At 35.7% G+C, this 14,086-nt stretch overlaps 1 protein-coding gene across 1 annotated transcript; it reads left to right on the plus strand.

The window, feature by feature from the left end:
- The first annotated feature begins 3,466 nt into the window (after positions 1 to 3,466).
- LOC129263557 (uncharacterized) lies at positions 3,467 to 9,121 on the plus strand. Its single transcript, XM_064100526.1, has 4 exons — positions 3,467 to 3,880; positions 5,275 to 6,041; positions 6,841 to 7,002; positions 7,414 to 9,121. The coding sequence occupies exons 2-4, from the start codon at positions 5,278 to 5,280 to the stop codon at positions 7,484 to 7,486; spliced, it is 999 nt and encodes a 332-aa protein (XP_063956596.1). The 5' UTR covers positions 3,467 to 3,880; positions 5,275 to 5,277; the 3' UTR covers positions 7,487 to 9,121.
- Positions 9,122 to 14,086: the final 4,965 nt, after the last annotated feature.

Raw genomic sequence — 14,086 nt, forward strand, 5'->3', positions numbered from 1 at the left:
AAGTACAAGGTACTTACAATAGACTTTTATAGATGTGTTTAAATGCAAGGTTTTTATCCACCGTTCGACTTCATCTTCTATCAGTGGCGTTAGATGGGGGGCTCTTGCCCCCCCCCCCCAAAAAAAAAAAAAAAAAAAAAAAAATCACGACCACGGAAAAAAAGGAGAAAGTAAAAAGAAAAAAGAAAGAAGGGTGAAATATGCTAGTTTTCTTAATATTGTGTCTAAATCTATCCCAAAATTTGAATTTTGTGATAAAAATGTCAACATTTTGGCTTGCTCGCTCGATTCGCTCTCTCGGCAATTTTTTGAAATTTTACCCGATATGCCATATCTAGCCCCCCTCAAAATATTTGGTTCATTCCGCCACTGCACTAAGTGCATGGTCTCTATATCTTAAGATCGTCTGACACATTCATTGCTAAACTAATGGTCGTTGCATGAAACTTGTATAATTGATTGCAAGCCAATTTTAGGTCTTAATATCAATCTGAATTCTTTTCATTAATCAAAGGTCAACTCCACCCCAGAAAAAAATGTTTATCTAGATAAAAAGAAATAAATCAAACGAGCATAACACTGAAAATGTCATCAAACTCGGATCTAAAATAACAAAAATATGACATTTTAAAGTTTCGCTTATTTTTCACAAAACAGTTATATGCACATCTCTCTGATATGCAAATGAGAGAGTCGATGATGTCCCCCACTCACTATTTCTTTTGTTTCTTATTGTTTCAACTATACAGTACTTCCATTTTTACAAATTTGACAATCAGAACCCTCTTCTTTGAACCACAAAACGTAAAAATTATGATAATTACACATATTCAGGAAAGAATAAAACTTAGTTTCACATGACAATGAGGAGAAAATTAGAAAATTTCATATTCTATGGAATGAAATACAAAAGAAATAGTGAATTGATGATGTCACCAGTCTCCTCATTTGCATATCGAACAGGATGTGCATATTACTGTTTTGTGAATTAAGCGAAACTTTAAAATGTCATAACTTTCTTATTTTACATCCGAATTTGATGAAATTTTCAGTGTTATGCTTCTTTGATTTTTCTCTTTTTATTCAAACCAACTTTTTGGGGGTGGATTTGTACTTTGAGTACTAAATTTAGTTTAATTGCCGGTCTGCTTCTTGCAAATAATTTCCTTTAATTAAAAGTGATTATCACTTGTAAATTTGCCACTGAAATTTTCAATTGATTGCAAATAATTATTTTCTTGACCCCCTCATAGTCTGCTATATCTTTTTGGTCTAATTACATTTTGGCACAACTATCACTTGGGTTAATAGGCCTGCCCACTGGGTCTACTTGTTAATTGGTCTAATACCAAGGGCTCTGATGCATACAAGTTACCATTGTGGTAGGTTTGCGATTAAATGGTAACTTGCATGGAATCCTTGATTCTGATTGGTTGTTGATCATCGTTACAATGGTAGCTAGGCTACCATTGGATGGCAAAGTTATCCAACGGGGCCCAGATGGTATAATTTCCACATCGTCTGCTTATTCTTTGCACATTTTTTTTTAATAAATGTTTTGTTTTCATAAACAGATCATCTAATTATAGAGACTGAGTGGTGTAAGACAAGCCGATGTCACACAATTTTGGTATGGTTTAACTGGAAATCATTCAAAATGGAAAATGGGTTAAAAAGCAATTAGACTGAAAAATTTGCAGATTATACCTCAGTCACATTTCTCCTATACGGCGGCCGTACGGCGAGTCAAAAACAGCCGTTTTATTCAATGGCATTTTTATTGAAACCACCTATATGTAGCTGGTACAAAAAAAATGTTACCACGGCTGTTTTCGAATCGCCATACGGCCGCTGTAGGGCAAATGTGACTGAAGTATAAGTAGCCGATGGGATATGATACTTAACACTAAGTAGTCAAAGTGGATTATGTTGATAGAGACCTATTATTGGCAAGTGTTCCCATTCAAGCGCCAATAGGTCAACGCAAAACTTGAAATCAACCAATCCCTGCCAGAAAGTCCACAGCATCACACAGTGTGATCGGTGTGTTCACATAGTGAACTATGTGAAAACACTATTCACATTGTTCAAATGCTCAAATTCAACAGTGTGGAGATTTGTTCACACTGTGGACACCTCGACAGTGTGACCGTTTACATGTTTACATCGTGTTCACGTGTTCAACTAAGTGAATATGTGATTCACACTGTTGAAATTCTCAGATTTAACAGTGTGAAGGTGATTCGAAATTGCGTTCCACACTGTGAACACACTGTGATATACATTGTGGGACACTGTGTTCATTCGAGTAGGGATGGTCCAGTCATTTTCTTACTGTTATGAGGAGATCACAGTGTGTCCGCATGGTCGACTGTGTAAATATGTGATTCATACTGTTGATACTGTTGAAATGCTCAAATGTAACAGTGTGAAAGTGATTTCACATTGTGTTCCACACTGCGATGGTCTGAACCATTTTCTTATTGCTTCGTGGAGAATTCTGCTTTATTGATTGATAAAATGTGAAAATGTTTATTTTTTTATCTAAATTTTTGCATTGTTAGAGGGCATATTTATGAAACTGGGAATGGATCAATATAATTCAAGATTTCAAGCAGGATTTGGAATGTCAAAATCGGTTCCATGACATTAGCTCCGGCGACAATCGCCTTGATGGAAAATCTACACGTTGGGTCAAACATAAAACATAGTATCCAAAAGTAAATAAAGTCCAGTCCTTTATTTACACAATTCTGAACCAAACCTCTATTACAATCCTAACTCTAACCCGATGCCCTCTGAGATATTATGCCTAGAGCAAATGTCGCAGGAGCAAATGTCGTGTCATCATTTCATCAACCAATAAAATAGTAAGTTCTCATTTCTTTATTAGAATACATAGGTGTTTTTTTTTAAGTAAGCACAATAGCATTCAATCATGCTAATCAAAACACAAGGCCAATACCGCAGGGGTGGGGGTACAGGTTGAAATGAACAAAAAACATGAAGTATAGAGGTGGAGGAAAAACAGAGAATCGGTGTAAGAAAAAAAAAAGAGGTTTGGTTATGTGAATTCATAGTATCCCTATTTTTTTTCAATAAAAAAAAAATGTCACCCACCCCTTTTAATCAGAATGCCATGTCTCGACACTTATAGAAACACTTATTAATATTTTAAGATCATGTTCTCATAAAGTCTATTTTTGGGATTTCTTAAAAGAGTGTTAGGGAATGATTTTGTTTTTAACCTTTTTTCTTTTTATTTGAGAATTAAAACTACCATACCTACGCCGGAATCATATCGAGTAGTGTTTTAAAATAATAGCAAACTCTTTGGGATGCCCAACAGTAATGCAGTAGGGTACTGGAGTGCTTTGTTTTACGGAAGTACTGCACATTGCGCGCTCGCTTGCAAGTTAAGGCCAATCTGCGAATACGGATGCGCCGGGACTTTCCCTGCATCCCCACTCGCCTCCAAATTTAGCCTCTGAGTGCAATGAAAATACTTTCCTGCAAATTTGGCATGGAATTATTGAAACCCAATAGTTTTTATTTATTCGTTGCTAAGGCTTTAAATGAAGGAATCCTGTTTAATTTCACTCAAGTAAAGAAACGCTCGAACATATAAGGATCGAGTGCATGGAAGAGTGGTCATTACAAGTCGGGCACTAGAGGACCACTGTTCAGATGTGAATAGCTCTAAGCAAATAAACTAATCACCTGCCTCTAGAAGAAATCAATTGTACACTTTGAATAAACCGTGTCTTCAAGCTGTTCTCGAGATAATTTTTACCTGGATAGAAGAGAAGCTTCTTGTGAGAATAACCGTGCAATAATCAGCGTGTTCATCGAACGTTCATCAGCTTGGAGATTTAAAAAGGTAATTTCTAGTACTGGTAATTTTTTCTTTTTTCACTAGTTTTGATCATTTCTTATTTCAATATAAGCTTCTAATACAATTCTCTTTTTTTTTATTTCCATTTAAACATATTATAGTGCACTAAAAATCAGATGCAAATTAGCAGATTGACATTTTAAATGGAAGCAGAATAAAAAAAAGCACATAAAAATACCTAATGCTCTCTCGCAGTTTATTTTCTGTGTGTCTTACTACTTGTTTAAAAAACAATTTTTTTAGAATTTTTTTTTTTCATTTTCTAATGATCCGTAAGATTTCATTCGATAAACCTTTTTGTAAGACGTTCATTTTTTAGTTATTAAAGGATATTATGTTTTTTGCATTCTCATTAATCAAATATGATTTTGTTGTTTTGGGCATTTCAACTTCTTCTGATTAAGACGTAAAGTTGGGGAGGGAGACTATTGTCTTTTTAAAAGTGGCAAGCACACACACACACACACACACACACACACACACACACACCTACACATCCATGCAACTATTGGCGTACCTCCATGACGTCATACTATTCAGGTGAGAGATGACAGAATATTTCACCCGCACGAACAATACGTTTACTGCTTGGATTAGCGCCAGTGCATGCAGCCCCAAAGGGGTCATTACGTCCAAATAATATACCCATTTCCAGCCTTACAAAAGTCAAGCACAGAACGAGGACATCATTTACCACGAACTTAGGGGGCACCTGTCCCTCATCCCCCCCCCCACCCCACCCCCACCTCACCTCACCTCAGACCACACCCGCTTCCGGATGTATTCCAGTATCTTTTTAAGTGCTCGATATCGTGCCATTCGAACGCGATCAACGTCATGCATATTTACGTAATATCATCAGGATTGTTTTTATGGTATCTATCTTTGGTGAAAGCTAAGAGGAATTTCCCGATCTTATTTCTAAATTGATACCATTTCTGAAGTATTAGTGTATTATTTTTGGATTGTATTACTCAGATTGGCAATGCATAGATTGGATGACAGCAGCAGACCTGTGAACATTACTAGTGTTCAATAAACATGTGGTGCTTAAAGACTTGGAGTGAAACTAGGAATAGTCCAAGCTAATGTTTCCTTTTCCTGTAAATAACTACACATATGTCTTAATTCCAATAAAATGTATTGTGTAAACCACGCAAAGACGTTATGCCATCGGTGAAGCACTTTCATTTATTTTGATAGTTTTGTTTATAATTTCATTTATTTCGCATTACCCTTAACAGTCATCTAAAATTCGAGGGGGGGGGGGCTTATTCCACCCACCTAAATTATTTTACAGTACAACTGCTATTGGGGAGATATCAAACCCCCGTAACAATTTTATGCTTATTTTTTTTCACTGTCCATGTTCATTTTAGAAAATGGATCCAAGAATTCTTCTCGTATTCACACTCGCCACTATGACGTCACACTGCCTAGCTTTTAACGTAAGGAGACAACACTCGGACGATGCCAGATCCCTTGCCGTCGAGTCGGCATTACCAGGCGATAGAACTGGTGCAATCAGTACGAAACACTCAAACGACATGCCATTACTTGCAACGACAAAAGAAATCGAAGAAGTTCTTTTTGCCAGCGGGGACGATGAGGGAAAAGTGAGCTCTTCAGAAAATGACCTGTTTGAGGAAATAGAGGAAACCGACTTCTTGACATCAAAACCTAAATCAAAGGATATTCCCAAAATAGTTGCGGGCACCGGAAACGCTTCCCCAGATACTTCCTCCAAAACGTACCTAAACATAGATACACCTCTCGAAGCCCCAACCGCAGAGGGCGCTGTAAAAGAATTACCCACCGGTGGCAGCGGGGAGGACGATGTGGAGGAATCAGCAAGTGGCTTTGGCTTCACAGTCACTTCGAATGGAGAGGAGGATGCGGCAATGAGAAACAAGAGGAATATCCAAGACGCGGTAGACGACATGCATGCCTGCAGGTACCCTACAGAGAGAGAACTAACGACCATGCTCCAGGACCAGGTTGGTCACTATGTGCCAAGGTCTCAGAGTGGTATCTCACATCAGTATCAGAACACATGCAATAGTTCGCTATTCGATGTTACTCAGGAGAAGCGAGAGCAGAGAGCACTATGCCCTTACAAGATGGTTACGAATGTAGACAACCAAAGGTAAGTCTACACAATATAAATCATTGTAAGCCCATCCCTCATGTCAATAATACCCTTTCGAAAAATTTGATGGCTCGAAACTTTTGTAGACATGTGAGAATAGCCTATTTTAAAACAGGTTAGCATTCTAGAAATTTGGAACTCCAATGTTGAAATGAGCTAGGAAATATTAGACGCTTAAATGATAATTAACATGTCAGGGAGGCTGCACAAATATTTAAGCTATGACAAATATCCAAAAGTCGTATCATTGCAGATTTAAAATATTATATATTATATAGGTAGGGCCTATACGCTGTTGTTAATTATTGTTATAGGACTTTCAGCCGTGATGATGCTCATTAGAAGCCTCTAAAGACTATGCCAGCAAAGTTTCAAACATATTTTATTTTGTCGAACAGTCATATGTTTCTGGAAGTTAAGCGAACTACATTACCCAATCAGTTGTATGACAGGTTTTAATGAAATTCCATTGTCAGTTTAATTGTTTGCTACCTACAATCTCACCGCTGCCACCATAAATTGGACGATTTTGGAAGGTGTTCATGAAATGACTTGTCGGACATTTTATCCGTCAAGTCTAGTGTCATCCGACAATTACCATAGTAACGGCGCTTCTCAGCCAATCAAAATAAAGGAGACCTAGCAGATCTGACAACTTATCGGACAAAACTTGATCAGACGCTCTGCTGAATAGGCAGCCGAAATTACATTTAGCCAATTTATGTATTGTCATTGTTATCATCGAGCAGCATCTTTCATTCATTCTTGGTGTACCTGACATCATTTTACCCCACAGATTCCCCAGGGAGATTTCCTACGCAAGTTGTGCCTGCAACAAATGCGTCAACAGTATTAATACAGATTTCCTGCCAAGGAGCCGAGCTAAGTGTCTGCCAGTTACTCGCCAGACAGAAGTACTTAGACGTGGCCAGTGTGATGTCAGTACCGGTGTTTACAGGTAAGATAACGATCAGTATATTATTCCATCCACAAAGTATCGAGAAGTTCCGTTTAATAATAATAATAATAATAATAATAACAATAATAGTAATAATAGTAATAATAGTAATAATAATACTAATAATAATAATGACTTAGGGATATCATTTTATACAAATCAGTGGGCCTATAGAAATAAAAATGGGATTATATGCTATCCAACTTAAAAAACAGATGATGGCTTTTAGAAGGAACGTATTTCTCTATACATTCTTTTATTTATTTTTTAATGGGAGGAGGCTCGAATTGACTTTCCACTAAGCATCATTCTATTCGGAAGAGAGAAAGAGATCTAAATATTCATTTCTACCTCATGAATGTAATTTCTACATTTTTGTTTTCTTCTTGACGCCCCCCCCCCCCCTAACAGGTTTCACAAAGAACTAATTCAAGTGCCGGTCGCTTGTGTATGTACGAGAACGCGAAGCGCCACGTTTGGTTGACCTGACGGGGTCAAAATCTTCTCCAAAGTGCTGTTTGTATTTCTATTTATTTATTTAGCATGCTCGTTGTTCCCTCTCCCTCTGTTTTAAAGAAAATTAGGTATCTTGAATTACTTTCCCCTCTCTTTTCTTTAATTTTCCTCCCCTTCTACCATCCGTTGTCTGTGTTATAGTCTTGTAAAATCGCTTTATAGATATTAAAAAAATATATATATTGACTTAAGGAAATGTACTAAACTATTGTTGAAAAAAAAATGTTTTCACTTTGATGCCTGTACCTCAGTGTAAAATGACCATAAAAAGGACCTCAGTTTTCAATGCATTCATCGTATGTGGTGAGGAAGTAACATATTAAGTTATTTATCTATTTATATATATGGTGTGTGAATATTTACTTTGGCATGTTTGTATTACATTAGCTTAAGAAGCATACCTCATTCTGTGATATATGTTTTTCTTTTAAATGAATGAAATTAAAGGAATGGCATGGGAAATAATGGAATGGACGTGAATTCAAATTACTATGATAATTGGTTTTTAAGTTTCAGAAAGCAAGGAATATACATTACTCACCTACATGATATTTAACGTTATACATTAATCATGATAATGATGAGTTTATAGTAATTCAATTGTTTTCGAAAAAAAACTCTTGGCCTATAATTTTGTATTTATTGAAATGGAAATATGTTAATAACTTTCTTTACAAAGATTTATGAATCGTTAATGTCTAAATGTGTTTCAATTCAATTTTTACCTAAAGTTAACGTATATTGTATTGTCATGTTTAAGGTATATCTATTTGTACAATGGTATATTTATTCTATTGATTGCATATCTATTCTTCTTGACTATAGTTTCGTGTTATTGTGTATTTATGTATCATTTCTGTGAAATGGAATATTTCGTTACCTACTATGGGGCATTTCGTTCCTACTATGAAACGACGCGTTAAAACTGAATGATTATTGTTAATCATTGATTCTATAAGCACTTATAGTGCCTTTAAATGTCTGGAGCTGAGGAAGACCTTTATTCAGGTTGAAAAATAACCCCTTGTTAGAATGTATGTAACTTAACTTTTTCATTGGATTTTTACTGATGGCAAAAAGGTTTAATTATATACTAGGATAAGCATCAAACCTGGAAATTATTGCATGAATTGCCTTGCAATTAAAATATGATAATATTGTGGTCTGGATTTTTGGAGTGACTGAAATGGGGTTATTGTTCTATCTGAGTGAAGTGCTCCCTCGCTTTCTAGATTTGTGTGTATCTCTATTTTATTACATGTACTTCCTATGGAAAACAGTTGCCTATTGTTTCACTAATGATGTTTATGCATTTTTATGTCACTTATATATTGCATTTTTAAGCATTGTCTATATTTTTTTATCAATTAAGGTATAAAGCATTATGTTATTGTTGTTTCTCTGACTATTTTTTTATAGCTTCGTTGATATTACGAATCGCTTTAAATTCCTCAAATCAACAACATTAACAAAATGTTAATTATTATATGCTTTTGTAACTGTATTTGACTTCGTCTTAAGTATTGCTATGTTTACTGCTCGAATGATGTCCTATTTATTCTACGAAAAACCTTGATATTTAATAAACTTAGATTATCTTCTTACTCCACCATGCTACAACCGTGTCTATTTGTTCACAAATGTTGATTTTATGTCAATCAATCAAAGTAATTGAGAATTTTCAGTAGATCATATTATGAGAAGTAAAAAATATAGAGAGTTCCAGCTTATTTTCATTACAGAATAAAGTCTGATTACTATATCGGTAGGTAGTGGTGTAGGGGGGGGGGGTCTTGGATGATTCTCGTCTTTCAATATGAGGGACCTCGGTTCAATTCCAAGCCATTGCATGTTTTCATTCAGCAAGAAATTAATCCGCATTGTGCTGCTCTCAACCCAGGTGAGGTGAATGGGTTCCTGGTAGGAATTTATTCCTTGAACATCCCCTCTGCTGAAGCCAGGATAATAAAATTTTCGCCCATTTGGGCTTCGTCAGGAAATTATTAAAGGGGAATCCAGCCTTGGCTATAAAATGTTGTGTTGGGAAGGATAAAAATAAATTAAATAGAATGGTGAAAGTTTGAAAGAAATCGGACAAGCAATAAGAAAGTTATAGCTGCTTTAAAATTGAGATCACTAATACTATGTAGATTTCAAATTGGCAACTGAGTAAGTAAATTATGACAAGGGGCAAGGACAACTTTCCTTAGGCCATGTACTTTATTATCAGGGATTTGTGGTTTTCTCCAAAGTACCCATTCCCCTGGGGCAGTGATCTAAATATAACCCAGGTAGTATATTGTTTTATGTCCTCATGCATGAAAGAAAAATATAATTTGAAATAAAACTTTTGGGGAAAATTACATTTTAGCCATAGTATGTATTGGAGTACATGGAAGAGTAGTCCTTGCCTTACATCACTATGACTGCCCATACACGGCCAATTTGAAGTCTCCATGGGTATAGTGATTACCAATATTTACAAATTTTGAAAATTCATAACTTTCTTGTTGTTTGTCCAATATTGTTCAAACTTTCACCGATCAACTTGTCTGATTTTTCTTTTCCTTATAAAATCAAGTTTTTATTTGGGTTGGATTCCCCTTTAATGTATTAAGTCAACAAGCATCAGAGTAACGCAATGCGCAAAACGCAAATCGTAAAAGGCAACGCGCTAACAGGTAAAGCGCGAAGCGCAGCATTTCAAAAGGAGGAGAAAGAGCGAGAGAGTGAAAAAGATAGAGGGGGATGGAGAAACAAAGAAAAAGCAAGGGAGACAAAGAGAAGAGAGAAAAAATGAAAACGAGAAAGGAAGAGAGAGTGGGGCAGAAATAGACGACAACGTACTATAGGGAGAAAGAAGTAAAATAGAAAACAAAGTAAAACGAAAAGAGAATAAAGGACAAGAGAAAGAAGGAACGAGAGAAAAAAAAAGAAAAACGGGGGAGAAAAGCGAGAGAGAGAGAGAAGGAGAGAATAGAAGAAAATCAAACTAGGGAAAGGGTTGGAAAGACACATTCATCCCCTCAAGTTGGAGAGAGCCGAGAGAGTGGATGAGGCGTTCCTCCTTCTCTTTCCTAGGCACATTAAAACGAAATCAGTCTGAAGAACACGTTCCTTGACAAGGCCGATGTAGTGGTCCGGTTGGGTAAAATGATGAACGAAAATTTGATCAAATTTTGTCTTTCTACGGTTGTTTTATTTATTTGATACTACCACAACCGACGCAGGACCTTATTCTTTTTTTAGTAAATTTTTTTTGCTCAAGAATAAACTCAGAAATCCCTGTCGACCAACATTCCCCATGCAGATGGCATCCAAGCCTGTAAGAAAGCTCTTGAAAAACGTAAATCGAAATATCCCCCTACTTGAACCAGGGGCGGATCCAGGATTTTTCGAAGGGGGGGGCACATTTTCCCGAGGAAAACTTTGACAAGCCAAAAGAAAGAAAGAAAAAAGGTCTTTACTTTCGAAGGGGGGGGGGGCACACTTCTGTTTTAACGGCATTTTTACATTTCAAATTTTAATTGTGCCTCTCAAAAGGGGAAGCACTGACCGGCTCCCCCCCCCCCTCCCTCCCTGATTCCGCCAGGGCATGTAGGCATCCTACTTTATTGCCACAATATTCTGTATTCACAGGTATGTCTTTTTCATTTTATAATTTTAATCTGATTAATTAGTTATTTCTTTATTCATTCATCTCTAATGAGATTATGGAACACTTCAACTTGATGATAATTCATTGATGTGCATTAATTTGTGAATATAAGCGAAACTTGGATGTTGTTATTCTCTTTGTATTTTACAGACCGCATCTATAAGTCTTAAAAAAGATGGAAGCTAAAGTTAAGAATGGTTTCCTGCGACATCTTTTCAGTTGACCCTCATCTCATTATGTCACATACTCGCACCTCAAGAGCGTTTGGTACACGCAGGTCCATGGTACACGTAGACTTTGCATCACAATATATCATTTCTTTCTATGGAGTTTACTGCATCAAGTCTCCCTTTCGCAATAGATGGCAGGAACCTGAACAATACTCAACCAAATCATCAGCCCAAATCCGGAAATCAATAACTGCTTTCACGGCTCCAAGTTCAACTAGAGCGGAAGTATATACAGATGAGGGGGAGGCTTGGGACCATACACCCCCCCCCCTCAACCAAAATAATCACGCCCACCTAGTAGAAAAAAGTGAGAAAAAAAGAAAATGACAGGATAAGGGGTAAAATTTGCTAGTTAAAACAGAATGTTTTTTCTCGCTAACTTAGCTGTTTACACGCTTCATTGTTTTTGGGGGTGTTTTTTTTTCCCCGATGCGCTTTATCTGGTCCCTACTTATTATTTTTTTTTAGGGGGTGCTTATTGCGCTACTAATTGCTATTCATTCATAATCCATATTTTTTTATCAGCAAACCTTATATGTCTAATTCATGCATGTACAGTGGCTTATTGAGGGAAGCTGTAATCTCCATTTGACGCGTGAAAGTTATATGTTTTATGAAAGAATAGCGCATTGGGGAAGAAACTAGAATCGTTGTATAGGTCTTTCCCCAGAGATACTAAGGCCCGTATTCTGAAGTCAGGTTTAACTTAAACTCAGGTTTAAAGTTGTGGTTTAAGTATGGGAAGCCAATTGTTACATAAATCACCAATGGTAGAGATATCATATTTCAGCTCATTATTTGGCTCTCAAATCATTCATAATTGTCTAGGAAGTATAATAGATTTTTGTCTTCACCATCAATGAATCAGGAAAGAGCACAGTAAACGTAAGAAACGTACAACTTAAAATTTTTTTTTGATACTTTTGGCTTCCTATACTTAAACCACAACTTTAAACCTGAGTTTAAGTTAAACCTGACTTCAGAATATGGGCCTATGAATAGAGTACCGAAGTGTGACGTCATCAATTTACCAATTTTGCATTTCAGCATTTTGGATACCAATTTTTGTTAGAGCATAATGAAATACCTCCACGAAAAAAATTTGGTGCGAATCAATCCATTAGCCTCATTGAAGTCAATGTATTATTGGCCTGGTTCTATATGTAAGCTGTTAGGAACCAGGTCAGTTATACATTGATTTAAAGGACAAGTCCATCCCAACAAAAAGTTGCTTTGAATAAAAAGAGGAAAATTCAACAAGCATAACATTGAAAATTTCATCAAAACCGGATGTAAAATAAGAAAGTTATGACATTTTAAAGTTTTGCCTAATTTCACAAAAAAGTTATATGCACATCCTGGTTGGTATGGAAATGAGGAAACTGATGACGTCATCCACTCACTATTTCTTTTTGCATTTTATTATATGAAATATGAAATATTCTATTTTTTTCATTATCAAGTGAAACAAGTAATAAAAATTTCTCCCTGAACATGTGGAATTATAATTGTGTAATACTATTTGCTTTAGTCAAGTTGGTCCTTATTGTCAAATCTGTAAAAAATGAAATATTGTATAATTCAAACACTAAGCGAAAAACAAAAGAAAAAGTGAGTGAGGGACATCATTGACTGCCTCATTTGCATGTTACTGAGTTGTGCAAATCACTGTTTTGTGAAAAATAAGCAAAATTTTAAATGTCATAACTTTTTTATTTTACATCCGATTTCAATGGAATTTTCACAGCTTCATTTTTCTCTATTTATTCAAATCAACATTTTTCTGGGACGAACTTTGACCTTTAATAATGGGGCTAATTACGTATTCATGAGGTCATATATCTCATGCCCACTGAAATTTTGGTAGTGGAGGTATATCATCATATTATGCTCTATCAAAATATGGTATAACAAAAGTTTTTTTGTGACTTCGGTACTCTATGTCCCATATCGGCATGGGTTGGGGGAGGATTTGATTTTGATTTGAATTTATTTTTCTTCTATATAACAATATAATATAACATAGATGTAACAAACATATATTGACAATAAATCAGGTATAAATCATTTAGCATAAAATTAATAGCAGAAGATGGATTGTCATAGTAAGCAAAAAAATGCTTGAAAAATATGACAAAGCGAAACATATTTTTACCATATAATCATATTATGAGCAGAATGGACAATAACAAATTATTAAAGTATCAATTAAGTATAATATAAAAAAGAGAAGAACAAAATCTAACAAGCCAAAACTTGCTATAATATATATAATCAAGTAAAAAAAAATAATAATAATAATGATAATGACAAATGAAGATGATGAAGATGATGATGATGATGATGATGATGATGATGATGATGATGATGATAGTGGTGACGGTGGTGGTGGTGGTGGAAATAATGTTAATGATGATGGAAACGGAATATTAGAACATGATTATGACACAAGAAAGTTTATTTTACATATTCCGATAGTAACATGACCTTAACTTTAGCTTTGAATGAGTGTAGGGAGCAAGAGGATTTAATTGAGTCTGGGAGAGGATTCCAAAGGTCAGGACCATGATGTCTTACGGATCTCTGGGCAATACGTAGTTTTGGATTGACTAAATGTAAATTAGAGGAATTACGGGTGGGGTAATCATGAATGGTTTTATTCAAAGTAAAATTTTTTAAA

Source organism: Lytechinus pictus, chromosome 6 (genome assembly GCF_037042905.1).
Source record: "Lytechinus pictus isolate F3 Inbred chromosome 6, Lp3.0, whole genome shotgun sequence".
In the NCBI taxonomy this organism is placed as follows: domain Eukaryota; kingdom Metazoa; phylum Echinodermata; class Echinoidea; order Temnopleuroida; family Toxopneustidae; genus Lytechinus; species Lytechinus pictus.

Bases quoted from the DNA above. Each gene is read 5' to 3' on its own strand.
- LOC129263557 (XM_064100526.1), top strand. From the start codon at position 5,278: ATGGATCCAAGAATTCTTCTCGTATTCACACTCGCCACTATGACGTCA. The intron at 6,042-6,840 runs GTAAGTCTACAC...TTTACCCCACAG, and splicing joins ACGAATGTAGACAACCAAAG to ATTCCCCAGGGAGATTTCCT. The intron at 7,003-7,413 runs GTAAGATAACGA...CCCCCCTAACAG, and splicing joins GTCAGTACCGGTGTTTACAG to GTTTCACAAAGAACTAATTC.